Source organism: Xenia sp. Carnegie-2017, unplaced genomic scaffold (genome assembly GCF_021976095.1).
Source record: "Xenia sp. Carnegie-2017 unplaced genomic scaffold, XeniaSp_v1 HiC_scaffold_41, whole genome shotgun sequence".
NCBI classification, from domain to species: Eukaryota; Metazoa; Cnidaria; class Anthozoa; order Malacalcyonacea; family Xeniidae; genus Xenia; species Xenia sp. Carnegie-2017.
In genome coordinates, this window is record NW_025813506.1 from 346,507 (window position 1) to 373,795 (window position 27,289).

General features: G+C 36.4%; 3 protein-coding genes and 1 long non-coding RNA gene across 8 annotated transcripts in view; 2 read left to right on the top strand and 2 right to left on the bottom strand.

Annotated features, from left to right (window-relative positions):
• On the top strand, positions 1 to 12,709 carry LOC124456020. Of its 2 annotated transcripts, none has more exons than XM_047006563.1 (2): positions 1 to 352; positions 10,639 to 12,709. In XM_047006563.1, exon 2 carries the CDS (start codon positions 10,978 to 10,980, stop codon positions 12,097 to 12,099), a length of 1,122 nt encoding a protein of 373 aa, XP_046862519.1. In that variant the 5' UTR covers positions 1 to 352; positions 10,639 to 10,977; the 3' UTR covers positions 12,100 to 12,709. The 2 variants fall into 2 exon arrangements, with proteins under 2 accessions (XP_046862519.1, XP_046862520.1); XM_047006564.1 differs by lacking the exon at positions 1 to 352 and adding an exon at positions 10,177 to 10,504.
• Positions 12,374 to 27,289, bottom strand: part of LOC124456021 (alpha-ketoglutarate-dependent dioxygenase alkB homolog 7, mitochondrial-like) — a 27,308-nt gene continuing 12,392 nt past the window's right edge. The window contains exons 2-6 of one of the 4 annotated variants that reach the window (XM_047006567.1): positions 22,967 to 23,109; positions 21,442 to 21,472; positions 20,426 to 20,550; positions 17,921 to 18,071; positions 12,374 to 12,973 (exon numbers count right to left, since the gene is read on the bottom strand). In XM_047006567.1, coding sequence (XP_046862523.1) covers positions 17,942 to 18,071; positions 20,426 to 20,550; positions 21,442 to 21,472; positions 22,967 to 23,109 — 429 coding nt within the window. In that variant the 3' untranslated portion in view covers positions 12,374 to 12,973; positions 17,921 to 17,941. The other 3 variants (XM_047006566.1, XM_047006565.1, XR_006952072.1) reach the window with 3 other exon arrangements.
• On the bottom strand, positions 15,562 to 16,866 carry LOC124456078 (protein ALP1-like). The gene is made up of 2 exons (XM_047006613.1): positions 16,348 to 16,866; positions 15,562 to 16,233 (listed from the first exon to the last, which is right to left on the bottom strand). Exons 1-2 carry the CDS (start codon positions 16,864 to 16,866, stop codon positions 15,562 to 15,564), a joined length of 1,191 nt encoding a protein of 396 aa, XP_046862569.1.
• The window catches only part of LOC124456022, a 1,685-nt gene continuing 1,319 nt past the window's right edge, over positions 26,924 to 27,289 (top strand). Inside the window, exon 1 of the long non-coding RNA XR_006952073.1 lies at positions 26,924 to 27,006. This is a non-coding gene — a long non-coding RNA (uncharacterized LOC124456022). The remainder of the gene's footprint in view (positions 27,007 to 27,289) is intronic.

Consider the following 27,289-nt stretch of genomic DNA (forward strand, 5'->3'; position numbering starts at 1 on the left):
ACCTATGTCTTGTGACGCGTCCTATGATTTATTTTAACGCATGAACGTAAGATAGTCACAAGCCTATATACAAAGTCGTGATATAAAGACGGTCACTTGCTTCAAAAATGAAGTCGCATACGGATTTTCAGGTGTTTAAATCAAGAAATATTGCTTATTGTAGTTATAGCAAAGAAACAAGCAATTTGACACTCTGTTATGATTTTACATTAAACCAAAATTGCTCGTGTTTACGAAATGTGACAAAGGATATCGTATGTCGGGAAGACTTGTACGAGAACATCACAGAAGCTCTGTCTTGGGTTTTATTATTCATGATACTTGTCTTAGCAGCTGAGTTGGTAGCTATAAGGTAATGATTGATAAAATGCCCAAAATGTTTGTAAATATTTTGGAACTATAAAATGTTTTCATATTTTTGCAAGATAAATAAACAAGGCAACATATGTGCGCAAATGCCAATATATGAAAATAAGTTTCCAAAAAATGACTGTTGCAAATAATAAAGCATTTGGACCAAAAACCATGACCAGCCGACAATTTAAAGAAGTATAATATAAAACAAATTCCGAAGAGGCAAGACATCTTGAGATTGCAAAATATGAATCAAAACAAGACGAGAAGTAAACTGTAAATTTTCGGCTTTATTTCAAAGTCATCCTCAGACACAATGATATTTAAAACCATACATACACATATATATTTACAACGGATGAAATACAAACTCATATGCCTTTCCATCAACCGCTTGCTCTCATCTGAGAAAACCAAAATCGCTTCCAGACATCAAAAAAAGCTATCTGTCTTAATCTCTCTTGAATGAACAACTGATGGCATCACCGCAAACCCTAATGAAACCAAAGTGAACCTGACAAATCACTCACACTCTTCTGATGAACTAGATGTGCTGAAACTAGGACTCAGATATGGTCTTCCTACTCGACCGAACCAACTAGAAATCATGGCTATTGCTGAAGACGTCTGGAGACAAAATTCAAGAATCGATTCTTTTAAGAAAGGACGATATGTTGAAGATAAGGTTAAAAACTCACTTCACTCTTTTACATACAATTATATTGATTTAGACCTAAAAGAATTTAAGTTAGGGCGCATGAAGAGAAATATTCTGCACAAATTAACCGAAACTTTCGCCATTCTCAAGCCTGACAAGGGAAATGGCATTGTACTTATAAACCACTCTTTTTATATATTTTCTGTTGAATCCCTCTTCTCTAACCCCTCTAAGTTTAAGAAATTAAATCACGACCCGACACTAACCAGACTTCATTCTCTTCAAAACTACCTTCGTAAACTCAACAAACGTGGTGAAATTAATGACGAGCAATTTGACTCTCCTAAACCTGTTACAGCACAATTTGGTAGAGCACATGGTTTACCAAAGACACACAAGAAATATGATACTTTAACAAAATTCAGACCAATAATTGACACTACTTACACTCCTCACTACAACGTTGGCAAACTTTTCTCTTCCCTACTATATCCTCTCACTCTAAATTCCTTTTCCCTTTCTGACTCTTTTGACGCAGTAATCAATATTAATAACATTCCTAAACATCTGTTCGCTGAAGGCTACAATTTGTTTCATTCGACTTTGAATCCCTTTTTAACAACGCTCCATTGTCTCGCACTGTCAAAAATCAATTTAGACCGCATTTAAGATGAACACATAATTTCAACAACTTCAAAAAGTCTACATTGAAAAAACTCATATTAGATTGCTGAAAAAACTGCCTTTTCTTTTAATAACACCATTTATACCCAAAAAGACGGCGTTTCTATGGTTCCTCATTAGGACCTGTCCTTGCTAATATAATTTTAACCGAATTTGAAAAATTAATAGTTTCCGATCTCATTTATGATGGCACAATAAAATTCTGCAACCGTTAAGTTGATGACACGCTTGTTTTGATCAAACCCTCCAATGTTTCCGCTGTCGTATCGAAATTTAACAGTCTTGATGCCAATCTCACATTCACAGTTGATAGATTACATGATGGCATAATTCGCTTTCTAGATATAAAAATTTCGGTTGATGGAACTGGCATTTACCAAAAAGACACCCACACTGATAAGTACTCACATTTCTCTAGCTTAGAACCTTTTCATTGTAAAATTGCATGGGTAAAATCTCTTTACCACTTTTTTCTTGACTTATAACACACTCATTCTACCAGTCGGGTCGGCAGTTTCAATTCATCCTATTGAAATACTACACCTCTTCCAACTCTGCCTTTGTAAATATTACACTATTTAATTTCTATTGCTCATTTCCGTTTACTTAGTTCATGCGTTGTAAATATATATGTGTTATGTATGGTTTTAAATATCATTCTGTCTGAGGATGACTTTGAAATAAAGTCGAAAATTTACAGTTTACTTCTCGTTTTGTTTTGATTCATATTTTGCAATCTCAAGATATCTTGCTTCTTCGGAATTTGTTTTATATTATAGCATTTGGCATATAAAGGAAGTGTAAAATTTCAGACAACTACTCTCTTTTTAGTTTTTGACTCGAGGTCACGTATCTGCCATGGCATTTTCATGTGTTAAATGTATCTTATAATGTCATTCATTAACCTAAGAAATGTATAAAAATTTCTTAGCTATGTCCTGTCTTGAAGTTGAAATGCTTAACTTACCCATAATCATTAACACATAAATAAAAGTCACTATTGGTTGTAATAGCACAAACAACCATTTAAAATATTTCATCAAGTAATATTAAGGCTGAAACACACTAGGCAGTCGCTTCAGTCGCGCGTCCAAAACGAATTGATGCGCACGCGTCAGTCGCTTGAACGCCAGAAACACACATGCAGCGACCATTGCGTCTATTGAACTTGGCAGAGATTTCTGTTTGTTACAGACACAGACATCACTTAAACTTTTTATATTGGCCTGTATTATAGCTACTAATATATGAATATTTACTCAGTACAAACTACTTTGTGGAGAAAAGAGAACAAGCCAGTTAAAACACGCAAATATGATCATAGCTCATTACGCGTATATCGTGGACAATCTTATTCTGTGCATTTGGTTGTGCATTAGGGTTCCAGGTTGTAGCTCCTACTGTCCCTATTTGATAAGTCATATAAAAACTGAAAGATTCCAATGTGAATTCACTGTATATTGCCCTCGTTTTCCAAGGTATAATCTATAAATTCCGTACGATGCTTATGACAGGTAATATGGAGTTTAGGCATTTAGGGAGTTAAAATGTATCTATTGGCCAGTCAGTGTCAAGCGACTAAAGCGACCATTGTCAAAAGTTCAACATGTTGAACTTTCAAAGCGACTTGATGACGCCATAGAGTTCTATAAGACCTGGAGGGAACACGCCAACAAAATTACTATAAATTATTTGCGCGCGGCCCGTGGTCAAAAACATGGCGGATTTTGGTGGCCATAGTCAGCAGAAAGACGCGGGCTCGTGAAATAAAAATTTTGTCGCCCATCCTGATTTGACCACCACGATTGCGAGTATAGAAAATATCAAAACTATTTATTTTCCTAACATAAACACTTTTAAAATTTTATTTATTAAAAAATCTGCCAACTTCCGTGGTTTGCGAATGCTGAAATAGCGACAGAAAAGGAAACATTTCATGACTCCGATAAGTAACACAGTAGTAGTTTTACTATTTTGTTTTTAACACGATACTTGAAGAGTATTTCTACTACTAAGTTTTAATTTAAAGTTATTTTGGTCCAGTCTTGTTTGTTCTTCACCTTATCGCTCGCCAGACGTGGCGAAGCTGCCAATTTTTATCGAGTTTTGCATCCGTCTTGTATCATGATCAAGGCATCGAGCTTAACTCTCCTGATTTGAATTGAGTTTACATCCCAATAATAGGGAAGAATTTGTTCGTATTTTTTTTTAAATATAAAGGGAAAGTTTACAACAGAGTTGTGTTGAAATTGAATGCAGTGCCATGCAAAATTAATGAGGTATATGCTGTATAATAAAAATAACTATTAAACTGCTTGCCAGCTCAATTTGACTGACTGTATAGTGTAGACAATTATAATGGGATTGGAAAGTTGGATTTATGCAAACAGTTTTAAAGTACTACTTAGCGTTTCTGTAAATGAAGTATTTATTGTTATAGTAAACAGGTTAATACTTCAAAGCCAAGATAAAAGAAGTTTTTTGAACAATGTGCTAAGATTTGTTTCTACCTTTAACTTTTTGTTCAACAGTAGCTTATGATTATATTATTAATATGCATGAAAAATACAAAGATTTATTAAGTTGTTTATCACTTAATTCTCAAATGTTAGTTTGTAAATATAAATAATTAGTATTGGTAGCTGTAAGTTGTTCAAGCAAAACAAAAGAATAGTAGTGCTTGAAGGGGTTAGCATTTTTGAAAAATTATATCTTGTTCGTGACATACATTACACAATTAATAATAATAGCTAATCTTTATTGAGGATGCCAACATCACTAAAAAGTGGTTTACAGAGTGGTCCTCTAAAAGGTAACTAAATATAATATAACTACTTAAAAATAAAAAGAAAGAGAATACAAATCGAAAAATATGAAGATAAAACTACATCATTTGAAAATTAACATTATAAAAACGAAACTAATTAAAATAGTGCTTTTTTGAAACCACGCTTAAATTGGCCTAAGTTGGGCACATCTCTTAGGGAAAGGGGTAAGGCATTCCAAACGTCCGCTGCAAAATTTATTGTTATCCAGTCTCCCCATCTTCTGTGTGCGAATGATTTGCGGATATTTCGCTTTGATCGTGTATTATAGTTATGATAGTTACTGTTAAAACAGCAGCGAAAAGTGCGCATAAAAAGGTTATTAACTATCTTAAACATGAAAATAGCACGATGCTCGGATCTCCGCCTTTCTAGAGGTTTCCAATGGAGCCTTGAAAGTGCATCGCTCGCGGAAGCAGTAGGGGGAAGATCTAAAATGATTCGCGCAGCCTTATTGTGAAGGATCTGTAGCTCTGTCATAAGTGTAGTTTTGCCCCGGTCTTCCCATATTATATCGCCGTAGTCAAAAAGGGGCAGAACCAAAGAATTAAAGAAAGTTATCCTAGCGCTTAGTGGGAGACACGACTTGATGCCCCGCAAAAGGCCTAGCTTCTTGTTTATCTTATTACGCATGTGTTCAAAATGATCCTCCCAAGTAAGATTCTGATTTATAATTAATCCTAAGTAGGGAAACCATTCTGCTTCCTTAAGTTGCTTACCATCGGCTGAAACAACAATGGAATCGATTCTACGTAGTCTCGAGTTACTACCTATTAGCATAAATTGGGATTTCTTGATGTTGAGAGTAAGTTGATTAAGTTTCAACCAATCACATACTTGTCTGAGGTCCGAGTTCATCTTAGTTTCGATTTCTGAAATAAGTTTGGAGGAAAAATATAAAACGGTGTCATCAGCGTACAAAGTAATGTTACAAAATTCGAGGACGTTTGGTAAGTCATTCATATAAATTATAAACAATAGCGGGCCTAAGATTGAGCCTTGGGCAACTCCGACTGATACTGTGTCTGGGTCAGATTGAGCTCTGCCACACCAAGTAACTTGGTTTCTGTTGGAAAGGAAAGAATCAAACCAGTTCTGTGCTGTATCATCCAGACCAAAGCGAGACAGTTTACGTAGCAGGATGGAGTGATTCACGGTGTCGAACGCCTTTGTCAGATCTAAAAAGACGGTCCCTGTAACAGTGCCGTTGTCCATGCCGAGGAGTAACTGGTCAATAAACTGTGCAGAAGCTGTGACCGTCGAGGATATCAGTCGAAAACCAAACTGTTTTGACGAGATGAGGTTATTTTCTATTAGGTAGCCATAGAATTGAGTGCGAACAGCATTTTCTAAGATCTTACTTAACGTTGGCAGTACTGAGATTGGCCTGTAGTTGGACGCGTGCCGTTTGTCACCTTTCTTAAAAAGGGGTATGACCCTCGAATTTTTCCAAACAGAAGGAAAAGTTCCTGTTTGTAGCGATAGATTGAATAGTGACGTCAACGAAGGCGCAATAATATGTGCAGAGTCCTTAAGCAGGCGGGCACTGATTTTATCTAACCCAGGAGCTTTATTGGGTTTTAATCGCTTGATAGCTTCCCTGACAAAACTTTCAGATATCAGCCGAAAAGAAAACCCGGAACCAGTTATATTAGGATTGACCTCGGGCTGGCTAGAGAACGACAGGTCCGGAAATTTTCTGGCAAGTTTTCTACCAATACTTACAAATAGGTGTTCAAAGCAGTGGCAATTGACTCGTCAGAGGTGACAACTGCGTCATCTACTCGTAGACTAGAGATATTTGTGGAGATCTTTGACGATGGTAGAGTCTTTTTGAGTGCTTTCCACAACCCTTTAGCATTTCCTTGGTTTTCTTGAATCAGACTGGAATAATAGTCTGATTTAGCTTTCTTAATGTCTCTGTTGACTCTGTTTCTTAGTAGTCGGTAAACGCGCCAATTTCGACTGTTCTTCTTTCCTTTTGCTTTCTTGAGATGATAATCGCGCTTTCTCATTTCATTAGCGATGATTGAGGTCATCCACGGGGTTGACGATCCTCTGACTCTTCGGGTTTTAATTGGTGCGTGGGCTTCGACAACGTCCAAGAACAGCTTATTCCATGTATTAACACATTCGTCCAGGTTGTCGGTGTGATTAAAAACGACATGCCAGGGAATATTCTCAAGATCTTCATTGAAAGAGTCTTTGTTGTAGTTCTTGTATGAACGATATTCGATAGTTTTGGGAGCAACTCGGGGACGACCGGATTTAAGGACACAGTAAACAAGCGAGTGATCACTAAGTCCGAGATCAAAACTCCAGACTCGACAACTTTGTGGTTGGCGTTTGTAAACACTAGGTCAATTAGCGTCTCAGAATGTTCGGTGATGCGTGTCGGTTCCTTTATCAATTGTTTTAGGTCAAAAGCCTCTGTAATTCCAAATGACTGTAAGTAATGCACAATAATATCTATAGAACTTGATAAATTTCTTCACCTACACTGTCAATTAACTATTTTGCCTTCATGCAGCAATAGACAGAATGTTTTTGTCAGAGAAACCAATGCACTTTAGTTTCCAAGTTTGTCATTTCAATGGAAAATTAATGTAGTTCTGTTCAGTAATAGATCCAAGGTTCTGCCAAGCAGTTTACAAAATACAAATTTCGAAACAACAGTATCATGATGTTTTGAATTTTTTTCTTTTTTGTAGCTCTTCTAGTTCAACATACTTTCTTTATGAGTCTTCAGTAGATTTATCAGGTAATGGCAATACACTCATGATACCTATCCATGGTAAATTTTCAGTTGACTTACGTCGTAGGACTGAAGCAAACATTTCTCGCTTCCTTAGGAGCATTTTAACCCAGATTTTTCCATTTGAGCAAGAAAAATAGTTGCACCAAACTGTATACAAACATTCAAACACCCAAAAAGATGAAATACTGTAGTTTGACGAGATTGACTGGTCTACTAAAGAATACTGATTTTTACTTTTAAAAGGTTAAAATGTCATAAAATAACTTAAATGTTACAGACAAAATATGCGTTTCTCTACCGTCGATTTTCTTTATTTTGATGTGTGTGTGTACTGTGTTTTTTACCCAATGCTGAAGCATTATGTTCACATGATATGCACTCGGTATCGCAATTGTTTTTTTCCCTTGTTATCGTTCCTACAAACAGTATTAAAAATCAGGAGGGAGGGAATATTGAAAAAATTTTAAAGTGGACGTTTTGACCACTAAAATCCACCATTACTGCCATGTTTTTGACAACCGCATCCAGGCCCCTTTTCTCCTCTAGGTCTTATAGAACTCAATGGATGACGCGACTACGCTACTAGCTTAGTAACCACGCAAAGCGGTAGTTTTAGACGCGCGACTAAAGCGACTGCCTAGTGTGTTTCAGCTTTTATTGTTCACTATGTGAGCATTCTCGGCTATGATTGTTCAAATACCTGCAGATAATTCACGATATGTGCAATTGTGACATCATACCTACAGATAATACACCTTTTTGAAGTCAATACAGGAAAAGACGTCATTATTAAGCGAAGAGATTGCCTATTGAAGCGACTCACTGAAGCGACTGCTTTGAGTTTTTCAGCCTTTAGGGTCAAAGACCATTCAATAAAACGTAAATACGTTGATTTGTGACAGTTAACAATCAATAGAACGAAAAGTTTATTCAATAAAGAAATTGAATATTCTCAAGCATTCATTAACGTCTTTAGGAATTTAATGCTGAGAAATAAGCGTACAATAGCATCGATTTTCTATTCGTGTGCATCTATTCATTAGTCATCAGCGCAAAACTGCAATCAATTAAATGAATGTATTGTTTATTAAGATTTGTATGCACGAACGCTCATTCAATAACGTCAATGAGCAATGATTAAAACAGTTTTTAATCTCAATAGGAGTTTAACTATAACATTAACGTCTTTGACTCGTTCATTAAACACAAATAATTTTTCAATACAAGATAACGTAAAATGGAACGATTGACGTGAAAATGATGTCTGTATACAATAATTTAGCAATACACCAAAAGCTGAATACCGTTATACAGTACGTATGAAAAGGAGCAATCACTGCGATGTGACAGTTGGATCCTGATGAGGAAGTCATTTTTGTATTGGATGGTGCACCACCTCATAACAATCCACTAATTCCAGGCCCTCATACTGAATTACAAAATCTACCAGCATACAGTCCGTTCTTAAATATCGTGGAGCAAGCTATCAGTTTCTTCAGAGCAGCAATGAAAGCTGATATTGCCAAACCTGAAATTCAGCTTTTGATGGGCAACAGAGCGGCAGCAAGGACTCGATGCTTACCATTAGGAGAATTTAAAACTTGTCTTCTTCTTGAAGCTATCCAGCACGATTGCTGCAGCCAAGTGCAACCAATGGTACCGTTCTATGCAGACATAAATACCACGATGCTTAAACGGCGAAAACGTTTCCGGCTAAAGGACTTCAAAATCGTTTTCCAGACATTTTACGTTTTGTTGTATTGAAAAATTATTTGTGTTTAATGAACGTGCCGAATATGTTAATGTTATCATTAAAATACTATTGACACTATAATCCGTTTTAATCACTGCTCATTGACGTTATTGAATGAACTTTCGTGCATACAAATCTTAATAAATAATACATTCCTTTAATTGATTGCAGTTTTGCGCTGATGACTCATGAATAGATGCACATGAATAGAAAATTCATGCCATTGTATGCTTATTTTTGTGCATAAATTCCTAAAGACGTTAATGAATGTTTGAGAATATTCAAATTTCTTTATTGAATAAACGTTTCGTCTATTATCTAATTGTCACAAATCAATGCATTTACGTTTTATTGAACGATCTTTGACACAAATAAGGACGTCTTTTCCTCTAATGACTTCAAAAAGGCGTAGTTTCTACAAATATGGACGCCATTAAAAGCCGGTTTTGAAAAAAATCAAAACGATGTTCACCACAGTTTCTAAAAACAATAAGCAAAAGCTTTTGAGCAAAAAAGAAGTGGTAAACACTAAAAAGGGTGACGCTCAGCTTCGCTTCGGCAGGTAACATTGAGCTCAGTCTGAATAATTGTTGATATCATGCTCGACCTCATCTAATAATTGCTTATTATTGTATGGCAAGCGTCACTTCCAGAAAAATGGCGCGCTTTCATTGGCTCCGAAAGATTTTTGCCGGTCCATTATTTTCCCGCAATCGACCACGGTCCAAAACGCGTAATTTTACTCTCAAATGTAAACAAACTTCGTAATGCAAACAGCAGAACTCAAAATAAACGAAACAAAAAACATTTACTAATGCGATTCGAAGGAAACGCTTGGAAAATAGTTTAACTATCCAGACGATACAATTTGAAACGATTTATTTTTTATGGACGAAAACTAGAAAAGTGAAAGTCAACCAGTAGAAAACAGCAAGGACAAAAATTATCGGACCTTGCCCTACGAGCTCGACTTGAACAAAAACACCTCGGTCAGATATTACTCCGTAAAGACCTCGAGCTCGGTTATTAAGGGCTTAGTATAGTTTTTCGTGCAATTAACTAAGGCTAAACATGCACTCATGAGTTTTTTAAAGACTGCAATTAGCTGTATATTTCAATATTTCCCTGCAGTCTTTAAAAAACTCATTTGCACATGTTTATCCGTAATAGCACCCGAAACTATACTCTTACCTACACAAATGTGAATTGTTCAGGACAATTTTACTGTTAGATTAAACATTGGAAGTCCAAACAACTGTTTCCTCCGAAAGTTTTGCTAAACCTTTGCAGCGCTGATGACTTTGGGGACGTTTTCTAAACTGTTCAGATTTTTTTAACATGCTGTATTAAGACTTTCTTCTTTCTTTTAGTAACACGTGTTTTCATTTCTTCATCATATTTTTGCTTGACAATTAAAAAGATTTAAAGCGCCAGTATGGCTACGATTTTGCAACATCACTTAGTAGACATCTGTATGTTATTACTCTTATTGATTTAATTCAAAGTGCATTTATAAATGATTTTACAAGTAAAAATTTAGTTGCTCAAATGACAATAAGTTGTACAACATAGTTATACACAACATCTTTTTCTAATTTTGATGTAGATTCAGGCGCTCGTATCTGGACAATACATTTGGAAGCCTGCTGTTTTCAATTGGAATTATATGCAGTGTTACTACGCAGTTGTGCAGCCGACACTTTTTCAAACACAACAACAAAATCATAATCTGGCACTGTATAGTACAGAACATAGTATCAATGTTCGCAACAGTATTCGGGTATCTCTTTTTATTCGAAAAGAGTACTCGCGTCAATTTCGGTTTACGTAACAGGGGAATGGGGCTAGTCATTGCTGTAGTTACGCTCTGTTGTTGTGTTGGGGACATTTTTCTTTTTGTTCGGCCATCAAAACCAAAGACGGCACATTTGCTTCGTCTTACATCATGTTTATTGCTCAAAAGCTCGTGCAAAGTGTCATGTACAAATCCATTCGTCAATGTATTCCACGGATGAGTGATTTTAAGTACGGAACAAGTTTTTACTTCAAGTTTTTGGCCCTTATAGACTTTAATTTATTTTTGAACGGCTTTCCTCCCACCAATGTGCCATTACACATGCTCATTCCTATTGAAAGTACGATAGGCATCGTGCAATACATCCTACAGGCGTTGATCATTTATTACCAGTTTCTTTTCACAGTGTGTTTTTTGAAACACGCATGCGACGTTTTGGAGGATAATGACTGGCCACACATAACAAAAGTTGATGACGAAGACTTCGAGGATTCTCCAAAGCGACCACATTACATCATTGCTGCCTTATTGTTCAGTGTAATTTGCGTCACCATGGAAACACTGCCTGTTGTTCAATCTTGGTATAAAACTCTACCTGTGTATTTGAACATTTTACCAATTTGTGTTGACGTCATTCTAGTATTTTTTTCGATTATGTTGCTGCTGAAAATGGACATTCCAGTTCACCAGAACAAAAAACTGGATTACATTACTACTGCATTCAGTAATTTAGGTGCCGTTTGCGTATTCTGGTATATTAGTTCCGGTATAATGTTATCAGCTTGTTTAAAGTACAAGGTGGCCTCTTCAAACTTTGGGTGGAGTGTGGCAGTTAACTTTGCAAATGGTCTCACAATGCTATTCGTCATTCTCCTGTTCACGGGAGTGACAGCAGAAACCATGGAGTTAGCACAAAACCACAAATTAAAGAACAATTTTCTTGTCACAGCTACTTGCGGTGGATTGATAGCAAAGTTTGTGGCATCGATTGTACAAAAGTTCGACCCAATGCTTTTGCACTGTGTCAGTCGTCATTTAATTAGGCAGGATTCCCTGGGATTACATTATTTCTTCGCTGTGGGACAGATATTTACGATTATAGCCTACACACATTTCTCTTTGCACTTCATGTTAATGGCACTACGGCTGTACGAAAAACCGAAGATTGAAAGTGAGTATAATTACATTGTGGCATTAACTGGAAATGGCGAGAGTACAACCAACATAAGTGTGACTTACCCGCAGATAGAAAAAACAAAATACAACACATAACGCGGGAGAAATGAAAACAACCGAAAGAGAGAACTTAAAACTGGACACTTGACCGGTGCGTTGCTTCAAAATTATCACCTTGATATAAGTTGAGAAAACGTTGAGACTTTTTTTAAACATGGAGGAAAATTACAAAGACGACATTCAACGTCCATCCCATTTTTGGACAAAGATCTAAAGATTCTGCGAGTAGAATTATGTAATGACAAAAATAAAAATTTCGTGACATAGTAGGCAATAAAACAGCCTTTTACAAAACGATTTTAACAGCAAATTGCATGTCATTTCAACTTCTAGTTTTTTTATAATTGTGTTATATTGTACTAATTAGCTAGTTCGTTACAGAATTCATATTAAGCAGGATTCGCATTGATAACAGATCTCTTGTAATTTTACAATGTGGAGTGTTTCCATGTGACGTTAAGCGGCCACGTTGTGGGAGTACATCAAATTGCCGATGCTCAACAGAGCGTGAAACTAACATAAATTCTTTGCATTATATGCGATTTTCCTCCAACATGGTCAATGATGAAAACACTTCATTATCAACTGAATATCCTGTGAAAATCTACCTTTAATACGTAAATAAATAAATAAGCATGTTATTTTATCACCGTGCATTCAATGTTATAAACGAGTTATAAGTAGAAGGACGTCTGGAAATCCAGTATTGTTACACGAAGCAAACAACTTTGGTAAGCTAAGTTCACCACGATGTGATTTTTACCACTTCTGTGTAGCATATAGCTGACAGTAAGGCTGACACAAACACAGAAGTGGCTCTCAGGGTTCTTCCACAAACGCCTGGTGCTGTTACGTAACATCTGGTGCGTGCTATCCACTAAACTTTGTTTGATCTTGGGTTTCCGTTGATCTAAGAACAAAATTCTCCACAATCTAAAATTGCAATCTATAATTACACGTTCATAGAAGTAGTTCGTCAAGATTAGTTAACTCCTAAGAAAGACTGTTGGTGTTGATGTAGACGGACGTTTCGAGAACTTTGGCGGTAATCATCTTTGGAGTCAAGTAAACATAAGGTTCGTTGGTTTTGTTCTAAGTCAGTACACCAACTTTCTAACACAAACGGTTGTCTGAAGTCAATGCTCTCAGTAATGCATTTTGTCGTGTCCCAGTCAATGTTGTGTTTAGTCAGTCAGTGATGTTTGGCAATGTGATTAGTTTTGTCTTGTTTCCTTCTAGCTCGTTTTGTTCAGTAAGTCTTATGTTTAAGTTCCTGCCAGTCCCATCAATATAGGAGGCGTGACGGGGGGAGCAGTTATTTTGGAAACTGCACCTTGTCGTTCGTTGGGTTGCTCTTTGTCCTTGATGTTCGTTAGTACTTGTCGTAACGTTGTGATTGGTTTATGTGCGTATCGACACACCCAAGCATATCGTCTACACACAATGCGATGACTTTTAGTCATCACTTCAGTCTCGCAAAAATCTTGCAGGTAGCGTGGTTATGGTGCGAAATTTTAGTGGTAAAAATGTAAAAAACATGTTGTTGAAATCGATAAATTTATCCTTTTAATGTTGTTCCTAAAAGGCTATTCTACAAAGAAAAAAAGATAACATGCTCACTTATTTCTATAAAGAAACACTCGAAATCGCTCGGAAACACTCGCACTTCCTGCACGTTTACTCGTGCTTGCCACGCAATTTCTCGTTTTCCCAAGCTTTCCTGCGTCTTTCTATAACTGATATAAAAGTATTTGTTTTGCTACGTCATTAGCTGTGTTATTGTTGGCTGTGTTTTTATCGCTGGATGCGTTTTGATGCACTGACTCTATTTTAACCAGAACTATTTTAACCAGAACACTAACCCAACAATTCAAAGGAACCGTTATTTACAGCTAGAAAGAGACACTATGCATTTCGGCAGACTACTCGTCAGGTGTCAACGTCTGCTAAATGAGAACTTCCAAACCATGCTATATTTATAACGTTACAAAAGGTCAATGTCATCCCTATTTTTAGAGATGACACTTAAAACAGAGACAGATTAAACACGTAATCCTTTTGTCGGCAAAGGACAGGATTAGGCTACGTTTACACGAGACCGGATAAGTTTTCGTCCGCTCAAAAACTTGCACGGGCGAAGGTGTTTACACAAGTCGTTTAAAACTCGAGCGTTTACGCTTTCGGTTTACACACTATTTAGCTTTGTAGCACTTATTAATGGATAAGAAAGGATTCGTGGGCATTGTTCGTGGGTCGTTTATGAGAAGTGAGAACACTGTATGATAGCTTGTGCACACAGCCGCGCATGTGTAATACATTTCACTTAAAACATGGCGTCCCGAAATCATAATTTTGTTTGGAGTGACGAAGAGACTGCTCTTTTGATGCGCGTAGTTATCGATTATAAATCTGATAAATGTAATGCTGGTTTCGACTGGGAAACAATCAAGAACAAGTACGAAGAAATACTGCAGCGTTTTTGCGCAGCCTACCCAAAAAATGAAACAAGCATGGAACACTATCCGAACTGCAACAATTTAGCTGTTTTTACCAAAGAAAAGATATCGCAAAAGATAAAGCGTATCAAAGCTAATTTTCGTAAGGCTGTGGACAGTGGTCGTAAAAGTGGTGGTGGAAGAGTTGTGCTGGGTCTGTATGACGAATGCTTTGAAATTTGGGCAGGATCTCCAGCAGTTGAAAGTATGCCAGAGGGAATTGAAACCGTTGACCTGGATGGTGGCAATGTTGGAATCTCAACTCCAAATGTTAGGAGTATCTCACCAACATCTTCAAGTAGTCAATGCGATGATTCCATTGATTTATACGAAAGGAATGAAGTTGATTTGGAGAGTTAAATTGAGAGAAATGCTTCAGATAAACAAGATTTGTCTCACAAGGTCAAAGATATGGGTCAATTCAGACGTAATTTAATTAGAAATCTGAACGAAAAGAAAGATTCAAAGCTGACTAAGAAGCGAGCTTTAGATAAGCACATGCTTCAATTAATTAGCAATTCAAAGGAAGAAGTTGTTCTCAAGAAAAGAGTTGTTGATATGATGGAGGAAGCCAATAGAAAACATGAGAATGACATGCAGTGCTTAAAAGAAAGCATTGGAAATCTCACATCAGCTATTAACAATGGATTTAGTTCCTTGCAAGTGTTCTTTCAACAGCCAATGCTGCCAACTGACCAACATGGCTACAGAAACCATCAAAATGGATATTCGCAATCTTTCCCATCTTATCCAAACTTTTAATAGCCATGCTTTACTTTTTGGCTTTTAATAGCCCAAAATTTGTATTTTTCTATACTTAAGCTGTTTTTTTTATTGGAAAATTATTTCTAGACTTCATGTTTTGTGTTTGTAACACTGAAATTGGATTATTCTTATTGAGCTAAAACACATGTCCTTTTTCAGCTAATACACAATTAAAAATATTCATATTATCATCCGATAACTTTAACTAGAAAATTTTAAGTGATTGTTATAGGTTTTATCAATCAAAAAATTTTACAAAAATGTCTCTAATTATTTTCCCACTTTGTTCATCATTATTACCAAGGGTGTATCTGTTTCCCAGAATGGGTGGTTGGAATTGTTTTTTACATTCCATTGCTTTGCTTATTTCTTCTTCAGCAACAACCTGCTTTTCTTCTTCACAATAGTTGTGGAGAACAAAGCATGCATAAATGACATATGGTAGATCTTCAGTGTTGATATCCATTTCACGCTTTAATATTCCAAACCTGCCTTTCAGTCTTCCAAATGCACATTCTATGACCATTCTCGCTGAAGAAAGGCGCCACCCAAAATATTGTTGTTGCAAACTGTTGCCACCACCTGGGAACTCTTTCATAAGAAATGGAAGGAGAGGATAAGCGGGGTCACCCAGTATACACACAGGGACTGGCATCTCATCATCAACAATTTGTTTTTGACATTTAAAACTCTCATTTTCACGAAACTTACGGTTAATGTTGGAATTAGAAAATATCCGTGCATCATGTACTCTACCCGGCCATTTAATGACCAAATACATGAAACGATATTTAAAGTCACAAACAGCTTGAACATTAAGAGAATACCTGTTCTTTCTGTTAAGGTAATCTGTTGGTGAGGTACTGGGGCGTTTAATGAAAATATGCGTACCATCTATTGCACCCATGCACTGTGGAAACCCATGTTTAACAAAGAATTTTGAGACAAGAGTTTGCGTCTCTTCCTTATTTTGCGGTAGTTTTATGTATTTGGATCACAGACTTTTTGTTAAAACATGGCATACTCGTCGAACGATTAGTGAGACTGATGATCTCGATACACCAAAGGCATTTGCCACTTTACGATATCTACCCTCGTCCGACAAGTAATAGAGTGTTATTGCCAGTTGCTTTTCAACCGATATAGGTACGCGCATATTAGTAACTTTTTTCTCGAGAAACGGCTGAAGTAAATTGCATAATTTGGTAAAAGCCATTTTCGACATTCGAAAATTTTCTCGCCATTCTTCCTCAACAACAAAACCATTCATGAAATTCGTCCACCATTCGGAGCTCCTTCTTGGTCTCACCCAGAACCTTCGCCTTCTTCCTTTTCGCTTCCCTCTTTTAATGGAGTGTAAAAGCAAGCTGAATTTTTTTGTTTGCATGCCCAAAATGGCTGTCATAGTTGTCAACCGTTGCCTTCGTTCACGCTCTCTTTCTAATGACATTACAACAGCCGGAATAATTTCCAAAGTTGCAACGGAGCTTAATAAAGCCGACGTGAATAAAACTAAAGGAAGTTTTTTCTTCCATTCGTCCATGATTCGTGTATATATGTATTGCTACTACTGTTTTGTATACATCTATATTACCGAAAAAATCAGAGACATAGTGAGGGGTATGGATCGAATCCGATCGAAAAAACAACTGGATTGCGTTTACACAGTACAGCCAAAATATTCATCCGCACAAGTTTTTATTTGCCCGCTTTTACAGCAGCACGAATATTCTTTCGGATACATGTTAAAAAATTAGTACGGATGCGTGTTGTAGTGTAAACGGAAGGCCTAACGGCGCGAATTTTTGAGCGGACGAAAACTTATCCGGTCTCGTGTAAACATAGCCTTAGTCAATTTAATTAATACCGACTCCATGACGCGTAGCTGGAATAACGAGCTACATTTTTTAATAATTCTAAAGTTTTCATCACAGCTGTAAATAACGGTTCCTTTGACTTGTTGGATTAGTGTCCTGGTTAAAACAGTTCTTTTAAGAACTATTACATTGTTATTATCACCATTCACCATGGTATTTGCTATTTTGAAATCCATCTTTAAGTTTGTCACCACGACAAAGTCTCTGTTTCATTAATTTCCTAGTTGTTAAATCTCTATCGAGGATAAAATGGTTCACTGGAGTCAACATTCGTAGCTTCATCAAACACAATAAATAATTCAACCCAGGTCCGAATTTCACCTAATTTTTTACAAATCAGTTTTTAAGTGAACAATAACCGTGCAATTTGTAAAAATTATATCTTTCACTTTCATATAACTCGTGTTGTCTATTCGTGTTCGTAAAATAACATGAAATTCTGTTTTTATTTACGTCGTCAATAACAGAAACATTTCAAGTAAGTGCAATGTTATATAACATAAAACGATACATTCCTCTTTCAGTGGATAAATTATGTTACTACTAATTATATATTAAAACTTTGACACTATGATTTAACCATAAAGCTAAATAGCTTTATAGCCTCAAAATGGCACATTAAAACCCGACCTCAAATGTCTTAAAAAACTTTCGGTTGCACTTCACTGGTCGACGAGAATATTTGGTTTATCATAATACCTTGTTCAATGTGTCATATACCTTTGCTTATTCCAATGAATATCAGATAGTCGTCTGCGGTTCACAGCGCAAAATCAACGAAATCCTTCGTGACCGCTCGATCAAACTTCCATCCCATATTGACTGCTCGGGAGGTAATATCTCATGGGTATATTCATAACGAATAAGTTTCCTGTGAACGTAAGAATACTTCTTATTATAAAAGTGATCCGTGCGTCGAGACACAAAATCTTAAATAACCAATAATATCGGGACATGTTTGCAAGAATAGAAATGGGCAGAAAGGTTCAAAGTAAAAATACTGCGTAAGCTTTTCCAATTGATTTTAATCAAATTTAGTTTGTAAAGTTACACTCTAAAACATACGTGAAAATGAGGACATTTTGTAAGTCAGAAACCTTGCGTGACACGAGACTTACAAGTAAAGAAATTTAGTTCTGCAATGGTTGCCATGCAGTGGCATAGCTAGAATCGACGTTTGCGGGAGGCAATATTCATTTATACAAGTTATAATCCGCAGAAAATAAATGATTTCAAAGGAACTTCATGCTGTGGAACATGAACATATGAATAGCGCCCCAGCTCCAAATAAAAAGCTAGAACGCTTAATGGGAAGGAATTCGTATATTAAGCTCTACCCAAACGATTTCTTCTAAAAGCGATAGTACTATCAAAAGAATTCAGTCAAACAGAGCTGAATGTACAACTACATCTAATGAAACAGAGACTTTGTCGTGGTGACAAACTTAAAGATGGATTTCAAAATAGCAAATACCATGGTGAATGGTGATAATAACAATGTAACAGTTCTTAAAAGAACTGTTTTAACCATAACACTAACCCAACAATTCAAAGGAACCGTTATTTACAGCTAGAAAATGACACTATGCATTTCGGCAGACTACTCGTCAGGTGTCAACGTCTGCTAAATGAGAACCTCCAAACCATGCTATATTTATCGCACTCTGGCAATTTTCCAAGCGCGCAGAACTTGTTGTTGCCTTTCAAAATATTTAGCATTTTGGTGTTGTAATCTTCTCTGTCTAGAATTACTACACCAGAGCCTTTATCTGGTTTACATATAACAATGTTCTTATTCTTTTTCAAATTAGACAGTGTGATCATGTGCTCTTTTGTAAGACAAAAATTCTTTAGAATCAACCTTGCATTCAGAATAAGCGTGTGCAAGACTTGATAGTTTACTCTTAAAGCCCGGCACTGCTTCGCTATCATTTGGCTGAAACTTTCCCAACTGCGACCAAAACATTTCAAACTTAGAAAATATATCCTCTTTATTTAACTTACTGGGGGGAATTCCAAACTTAGGACCTCTAGATAGTACATCTAATTCGACTGCAGAGAGTTGATACGACGAAAGATTTGTTACATGTGATGCAGCAGCATCAATGTGACCGTATCTTTTGCTTGTTAGCCGCTTCAATTTCTCTTCGTTATCTGCCCGTTCAACAGTCCATATTTTGAATCTATAATATCTCCTAAATACGCACAATACCGTATGTAATCATACTTTGATAGAAAACCCTTAACAACACTTTAGACAAACTTTTCTTATCCACTAACAATGAACGGAATAAACTTTTCGGACCGGCCAAGTGTTCCGACAATTGCCCGGACCGGCCAAGTGTTCTTTAAACTTCCCTGGATGGGTAAGGCCTCTAATGACATCGAGAAGGAAACTAAAAATATCACCGAGAGTTTGTTTTTTGCATGCAATGTGGTCTTTATATTCTCAAAAAGAACTATTCTTCCACCCACTCCCAAAGAGTCTCTCCCTGCTCAAATATCAAGCAATGTAGTCTACGAGTTTAAATGTGAGTGTGATGCTCGCTATGTTGGTAGGACTTGTCGAAGGTTGAGTGAAAGAATAAAACAGCATGTACCAGCTGCTATAAGGAATAAAACTGTTCCTTTACGAAAAACTACCAAAACGTGGGTGTAAAAGTGAAAATCCGATTCTATGTGATTCATCGATTGGAAAACATCTTTTGAGCAACACTCGCTGTGCCAATGCTTATTCTGATGAAAACTTTAGAATTATTAAAAAATGTCGCTCGTTATTCCAGCTACGCGTCATTGAGTCGGTATTAATTAAATTGACTAATCCTGTCCTTTGCCGACAAAAGGATTACGTGTTTAATCTGTCTCTGTTTTAAGTGTCATCTCTCAAAATAGGGATGACATTGACCTTTTGTAACGTTATAAATATAGCATGGTTTGGAGGTTCTCATTTAGCAGACGTTGACACCTGACGAGTAGTCTGCCGAAATGCATAGTGTCTCTTTCTAGCTGTAAAAAACGGTTCCTTTGAATTGTTGGGTTAGTGTTCTGGTTACAACACTTCTTTTAAGAACTGTTCATTGTTATTATCACCATTCACCATGGTATTTGCTATTTTGAAATACAACTACATATATTGAACTCACGCACCTTCACAAGTTACCGTTCTAGTTTTATCTCCTTTGTGGATGTATTCTGTTAAGACTTCAGATTACAAATTATACACACCTACAGATATAAAGTGATCTTCGAGGCAACAAAGCATCAACGTTGATATGTTTCGCGTCCTCATGACAAAACCGCATTATTGAAGGCGACAGAAGGCTCAGACCGGCAATAGTTGAACCACAAAACTAAAAATAAAAATATAAATGGGCCCTTCATAGAATGACAAAGAAAACGACGTATATGTATTAAAACTACTTTGTGAATTAAAATTTTATCAACTCTTGTTATTGTTGAAGGAATTGCAATGTTACTTAGTAATGTGTTTAACATGATCAAGATGAAGTTAACAAAGCTTAATACAAATAATTATTGCACTAAATAAGGCATTTTTATAAGCTAAAATCAATCAAAATACGAGAAATGTGCATCGCTCAGGTGAGTGCAATCATGCGAAGAACTGTTGGTGCTGGTATTGATAGACGTCTCGAGATCATTAACTTTCCTTCCTAGCATCCTTAACTCTAATTTTTACAACCACTAAGGATGCTAAAACGTCAGTCAACATTAACGCGATCAGTCCGTGTGTTCTTGAGTTTGAGCCAGCAATGTTAATGGCCAGAAACAAAAGAATACAGTCAAACTTGTATTAAGCAGACACCATCGGGGAACGTACTAGTGTACGCTAAATGGAGGTACCGCTAGAAGGAGATTTTATTATTTCAAATTAGTAATATGGGATTACATTTGGGACATTACGAAGTGTCCTCTTCTTTTCATATAGGATGTCCGCTTATATAAGATCGCTTAAAACAGGTTTGAATGTATATTCTCAATATGATATTATGAGCTACTATTATGAGCTATGTGGTTTATTGCAACCGAAGAATTCGTTTGAACAAGCCAACTACTTTGGAAACTTTTTGCGTATCTTCAAAAGAAAAAAGACCTTCCTTATGTAGCTACAACTGCAAATAAAATTGGGCAAAGATAGCTCGAATACAACCAGCAACTATTTCTCGATTTCAAAGTATACATTCGACGGGTCATGGGAATTCATTTGGTCAACATAGCTTTACCTTGACGCTGTCAATGTGTGGCTTGATAAATCTAATAAAATCAACAAAGTTATGAAACATTAATCAATTGTTCAATTACTTTGGTAAGGACCAGGGGGCTACTGTAGTTTAGCAAGCACCAATCAGCACTGCCGAAATACGCCGAGCGCAAGTAATAAGTACCGGAAAATTTTACAGTAGTTTTTCTTTTAACGCTTATTGCTACTGTAAAGATGACGCACAAGAAAATATGAATTAACTAATGGGAATTCAGTCTCCTAAAAATACTAGATATTGATATACCTTAACCCTAACCCTGTCTCGACTCCGGTTGTACAACTAAAGGCCTGTTTACATTGAGGTAAGGAAAGCCTAGCAGAAGGGTTACACAGAGGCGGATTATTTAGGCATGTAAGGGGATTTGCGCCTCCCTAAACTCTCCAGCACTCCCCAAGAAGAACTCTAAAATGGTATTCTATAATGTAGAATATTTATTATAATAGTATTAGAGGCTATGAAATTGTACAGTAGGACTGAGTAAAAAGTAGAACTTATCATTTCAAAGACAATTACATATTTTATATCACCACTATTTGCAATTGAGTTACTACAATTCGCGGTTTCAATGAAACATTAAAATTGAAATAAATTAGTAAACGAGAAGTATCCTGTTGTTTTGTCATGTCAGTTCCGTTTCCTCTTTATTTTCTTGTTCCTGGTTTATCACGTGTAAAAGCAACTGTTGTATTCGTGTTTCATTCGTTGTTGGCAATATTTGAATATATAATTTAGTACGTACTGTACAGGCATACAACCGGGATTCATAATTTACTTAACTTTACAAAAAAATTTAAAAAGCTGGGGTTACCCAAGTAAGCGAGTTACCCTTATACAAAATAGCAATACGATCCCAAGGGAGCAAATCCTGACCTTAACGACGTTAACGGCTGGATTGCAGTTTAGCGGACACCAGAGGCGCTATCACGCGAAGCGCGAGGTGGACACTTCTGGGGACAGTTTGGCCGGAAAAAAAACATTCAAAAGGTAGCTTTCGTGTGAAAATTTTATGTTAACCATACAGCCGGAATATCGATGGAACATTGAAAATTCTAATCATGAAAACTGTGAATGACTATTTCAAAGAATATCATAAAAATATTTTACAAAATATTACAAGATATAAACGCAGGAGATGCAACATGATGCATATCGACTACACTCTCCACACCAAAATTTCTCTTTGAACGTACAACCACTAAGCGCGTAAAGCATGCCCCTGAGACTCATCTTTGAGCCAGCAACGCAATAATCTACAAGGATATGATTCCAACTTTGCTTACCCACTTTACTTACTTAAATTTAGTCTACAGCCGGAGCTTTTCAAACGATATTTTTCTCCACAATGTTACACAAAAATGCTCAAACGGTACAGCTGTACAATATGTATCGATACTGCTGTATACCAAGATATTTTACACACATCTTGGTTCAAACCGCGCACAAAAAAGTTTATGGTATCTACCAAATGCATTCGCTGTTTTCGTACCCTTTAGAATCCAGATCGAGAATATGCACATATGGTAGGAGAACTTGGTCAGAATCAAATGCAACTTCTTTCATTCTCTTGAAAACCATCATGGAATCTTCAGTCCAATTTTGCTTTTCCGATTCTCTATATCCATGAATAGCCTATAAAGACACGTCAACCTACATTCACATGATTGCACAATCAATGGTCTCATCATTTAATCTCGTTATATGCTTACCTATAAGATGTAACTTCTAAACTCACAAAACATTAGGTGTATAGTAGGTATATTAAATACTTTATAATTAAATAATTTAATAAATATTTATAAAAGATGTCCTAAGTATAAAAGATCTTTCCAGTTCCCCAAATCATACTCCTATAATTATACGAGATCCTGAAAATATCTTAGAAAGACCTACAGAAAAGACAACACAGATAGTATGAAAGATACTTTGCGACCTAATGCAACATCCTCATCAATATGTTAATCAAATCGATAAATTTTGCTATGTAAATATGCAAAATGTCAACTGATAAAGAAAAGCTTCGTGAAGCTTCAGGTGAAGCTTCAAGTATTTCCTATGCTATTAAATAGATAGCTTGTCTAAATCGAAGATATTGATTGAATGTAATAAATGTGAATTGTTGATTGATATTTGCCATATTTAAAGCATCAGAAGTCTATTGGATAAAGAATATTAAACAAACCACCAAAAGAAGCTACGAGAACGTACATGTGTGATTATGAGTTAAATAAAGCCTCAGGATATTATTACAATCATGTGACAGATAAGCGTACCAAACTCTGTTTGACCTAGACAAAATATGATAAAGAATTATTTTACAGGAGACAGGAAGGAAAATGTGCAGATGTTCTATATATTCATGTAGATGCTTCTGGCATGGCAGATGATTTAAGTTTGAGATATTTATACAGAAGATAAAAACAATTTCTACAGTCAGATCAGAAGACAACGTTACCCCAACAAAATACTTAGGAAATACATTTTGGGAATAGGTGGCGAGATTTATTTCTCTGTGGTAGTTAGTGGTTTCCTAGCGTACGCAATTATTTTCCTTTTTTCTTCTCCCCTTTTCCTCTGCGCCATGACTGCTGAAATACCAACTAAACTAGCATCTGTGAAAATCTCCGTATCACTATTCGGATCGAAATACGCACTTTCTGGCCCGTCTGTTAATGCTTTCCGTAGGGCTTTCAATGTGTCTTCTTGTTCTCTTGTCCATACGAATGGGGCATCTTTCTTGATAAGTCGACGCAACTGCTCCGTAATTGTGGCATAATGTGGGATAAATCGACAGCAAAAATTGGTCATGCCTAACAAGCCTCGTACTTCTCCTACATCTTTAGGATTTGTGCACTCCTTAATTGCTCTCACTTTATTGGGATCCGGTAAAATACCATTCTCTGAGAACACATACCCTTGGAATATTAAACTTCTTTTCTTAAACAGACATTTATCCTTCTTAAGAGTTAGTCCTTGATCTTTAATTCGTTGTAATACTGCGTTCAAATTTGCATCGTGATCTTTCTCGTCTACGCCAAACACCATAATGTCATCACTGATATTAATCACTCCTCTCAGTCCACTTAACGTTTCTCTGATGGCATTTTGGAATATCTCTGCAGCAAAGTTTATTCCAAAATTCAAACGTCGAAATCTCCGTAGACCAATTTGTGTTGAGAAGGTTGTCAAATATCTTGATTCTGCATCGAGCTCTAACTGGTTATAGCCTTGATTTAAGTCCAATTTGCAGAACCATTTAGATCACTTATAATTTCACCAATCGTCGGAGTCAAGTGTCGTTCTCTCTTTATTGCTTTGTTTACTTGTCGCATATCTATACAAACTCGGACCTCCCCTTTTTGTTTTGGTACGACCACGACTGGTGAAACCCAAGGTGTTGGTCCACCGTTTTCTATATGACTCCGCGTTCTTCGTCTCGTTTTAACTGTTTCTCCAAGTCTTTTCTCACATGAAACGGCACCCGACGATGAGGTTGTGCGACAGGTTGTACGTCCTTATCTACGTGTAGATGAACTTGAAACCCTTTCAATTTTCCCAGTCCTTGAAAGACTTCTTGATATTTGTTAATTAGCTCTTCCACTTTGGTGTCTTCTCTCACTTTTTCTTGTGCCTTTTCTTTAACGGGTTCCTGTGTAGACTTTGTAATGCCTTCTATGGATGCAACTATTTGTACCAGACCCAATTTTTGAGAACTTTTCCAGCTTATCAAGCAACCCGTATCCCCATTAACAACAAAAAATGTCTCCTACCCATATAGTTTATCGTTTCGACCACACAATGACATTTTCCTTTAATTGATAGTTGTTTTTTCGACCCATAAAGAAAGATTTTCTCATTTGCTTCCTGCAATATTGGCATTTTCTTCAATTTCTTAAAATTCACTTCATCCAAGAGATTTACGCTGGAACCGGTATCTGCCATGACTGACACAGGAGTACCATTTATCTTCACTTTAAATTTCGGCAGCTTTTGTTGCACCGTCAACGTTGAAAATACATATTCATCTTCTATACTTGATTCGGACGTTATTTCTTGCACCGTATTCACTTGACGAGGTCTTTCTTGATTACGTTTTATCTGTCCGTTTCGCTTTGTTGATTCAGCGCGAGAACCTTGATGATTGTCTTGTATCCGCTCTTTACCTCTTCGATTCTCATAGCAACAAACTTGAAAATGGTTCCACTTTAAAAACTGACGACATTTCTTTCCATATGCCGGGCAATTTGTTTTCCCTGGACGATGTTCACGAGCACAAAATTTGCACTTGATCTTCGATGAATATTCGGAAGCATTTGAGGTTTTATCCGTGGGCGTCTTCAACTGCTTTCTTTTATGCCAAATTCGATTCGTGCTTTCGATGCCTTCACTGTTATTTTTGAGGTGTTGAGCTAGCACTTTCTCTAGTGCTAAACTGACACCCACCCGTGGTGTTAAATAAAAGGTGTTATTATAACACCAATATTGGTGTTGATTTAACAACATATGACCTGAAACATATTGTAGCGTGTTAAATTTACACCTCAGCACTTTAACACCCAATTAATAGTGCTGAAATAGCACCTTGTTCTGCCACAAAGGTGCTAAAGTAACACTGTTTCTTGGTGTTAAGTGGTTGGTGTTAAATTAACGCCATTAGCAAGAGTTACAATAATTTATAAAGGGCGGTATTTCTGCACCACTCTCCTTGTAAAATGATGGGTGTAAAAATAACACTTATTTCAGATGGTTTTTTTAACTTATTTTTATACTTATATCAAACTGCAGCTGTTTTCGTTCTGCGCTGTTCCTCGTATTGCGCACGATGTTATGTTTTCGAATAAGGTGATTTCTCAATGATAAAAATTTCTTAAACGTCCTGGCACAACCATCGATGCCACAAACAACATGAAAATTTGGTTCATCACGATGAACACGGCCAATATGTGTTATTAGTAATTGAAGAGAATCTGAAACGAATTCTAGGCAAATATTACACCGACATAGACGCTCCATGACATAATTCACTTCAAGAATACAATTCACTTCTGAAGAGAGTGCCGGCTTAACTCTGTTACCATATATGGTGTGAAATGTAATATTAGCGACTATATGCGAAAACGCGGTAAGATGCTTATAGCCTACTGTCACTGTCACACTGTCTCATATTTCATTTCATGATTTTCATCGTGATTTCATCTGTTTGTGCAGCGTTGTCAAATTATATTTTATTGTGAACTAAACGTAAAAGTCAATATTACCAGGCTTAGAGAGCCATTGGATTTAAGTTATTTGGTTTCGACGATCTCCCTTCTTTTAAAAAGGTAAATACAAAGCTTTTTTGAATGTATTTTCTTATGAAATTTCTTGTGACACATACTTCTCCTCGTGCTTATATTTCATGTAGAAATTTTTGTATTTGTGTTTAACAAATTTTTATGCGTTTAAGGTCGGATGGATTCCACGTTGCTTGATAATCTTAAGAAGGCAGGGGTAAAGGACAGTGTAATTTCCATTCTTGAAGATGAAGAGGTATGTGTATAAAATTAATTTTAGCATGAGTGCGTGAATTTTTGCGTGTTGACGTTGTCACTAGACGACTTCTTGTTGCTTTTGTTAACACTGCTTGGTAAATATTTATTCCATACCGAAAAAACAATACTTGAATTTAGTGGGGAAAATTATTGAGGGAAATAAAGTGTAAAGATAAAAAATGTAATCTAAGACGTCAAGTAATCTAAGATGTCAAGCGTTATGGGTGAAGATTCAACTGCTGTGGTTCCAAACTACATTAGACTATGAAGTAAAAATACCA

Excerpts from the sequence above, each read along its gene's own strand:
- LOC124456020 (XM_047006563.1), top strand. The coding sequence starts at position 10,978 with ATGTTTATTGCTCAAAAGCTCGTGCAAAGTGTCATGTACAAATCCATT.
- LOC124456078 (XM_047006613.1), bottom strand. The coding sequence starts at position 16,866 with ATGGACGAATGGAAGAAAAAACTTCCTTTAGTTTTATTCACGTCGGCT. Across the intron at positions 16,234-16,347 it reads TCTCACTAATCGTTCGACGA|TGCATGGGTGCAATAGATGG; the intron begins GTATGCCATGTT and ends GGGTTTCCACAG.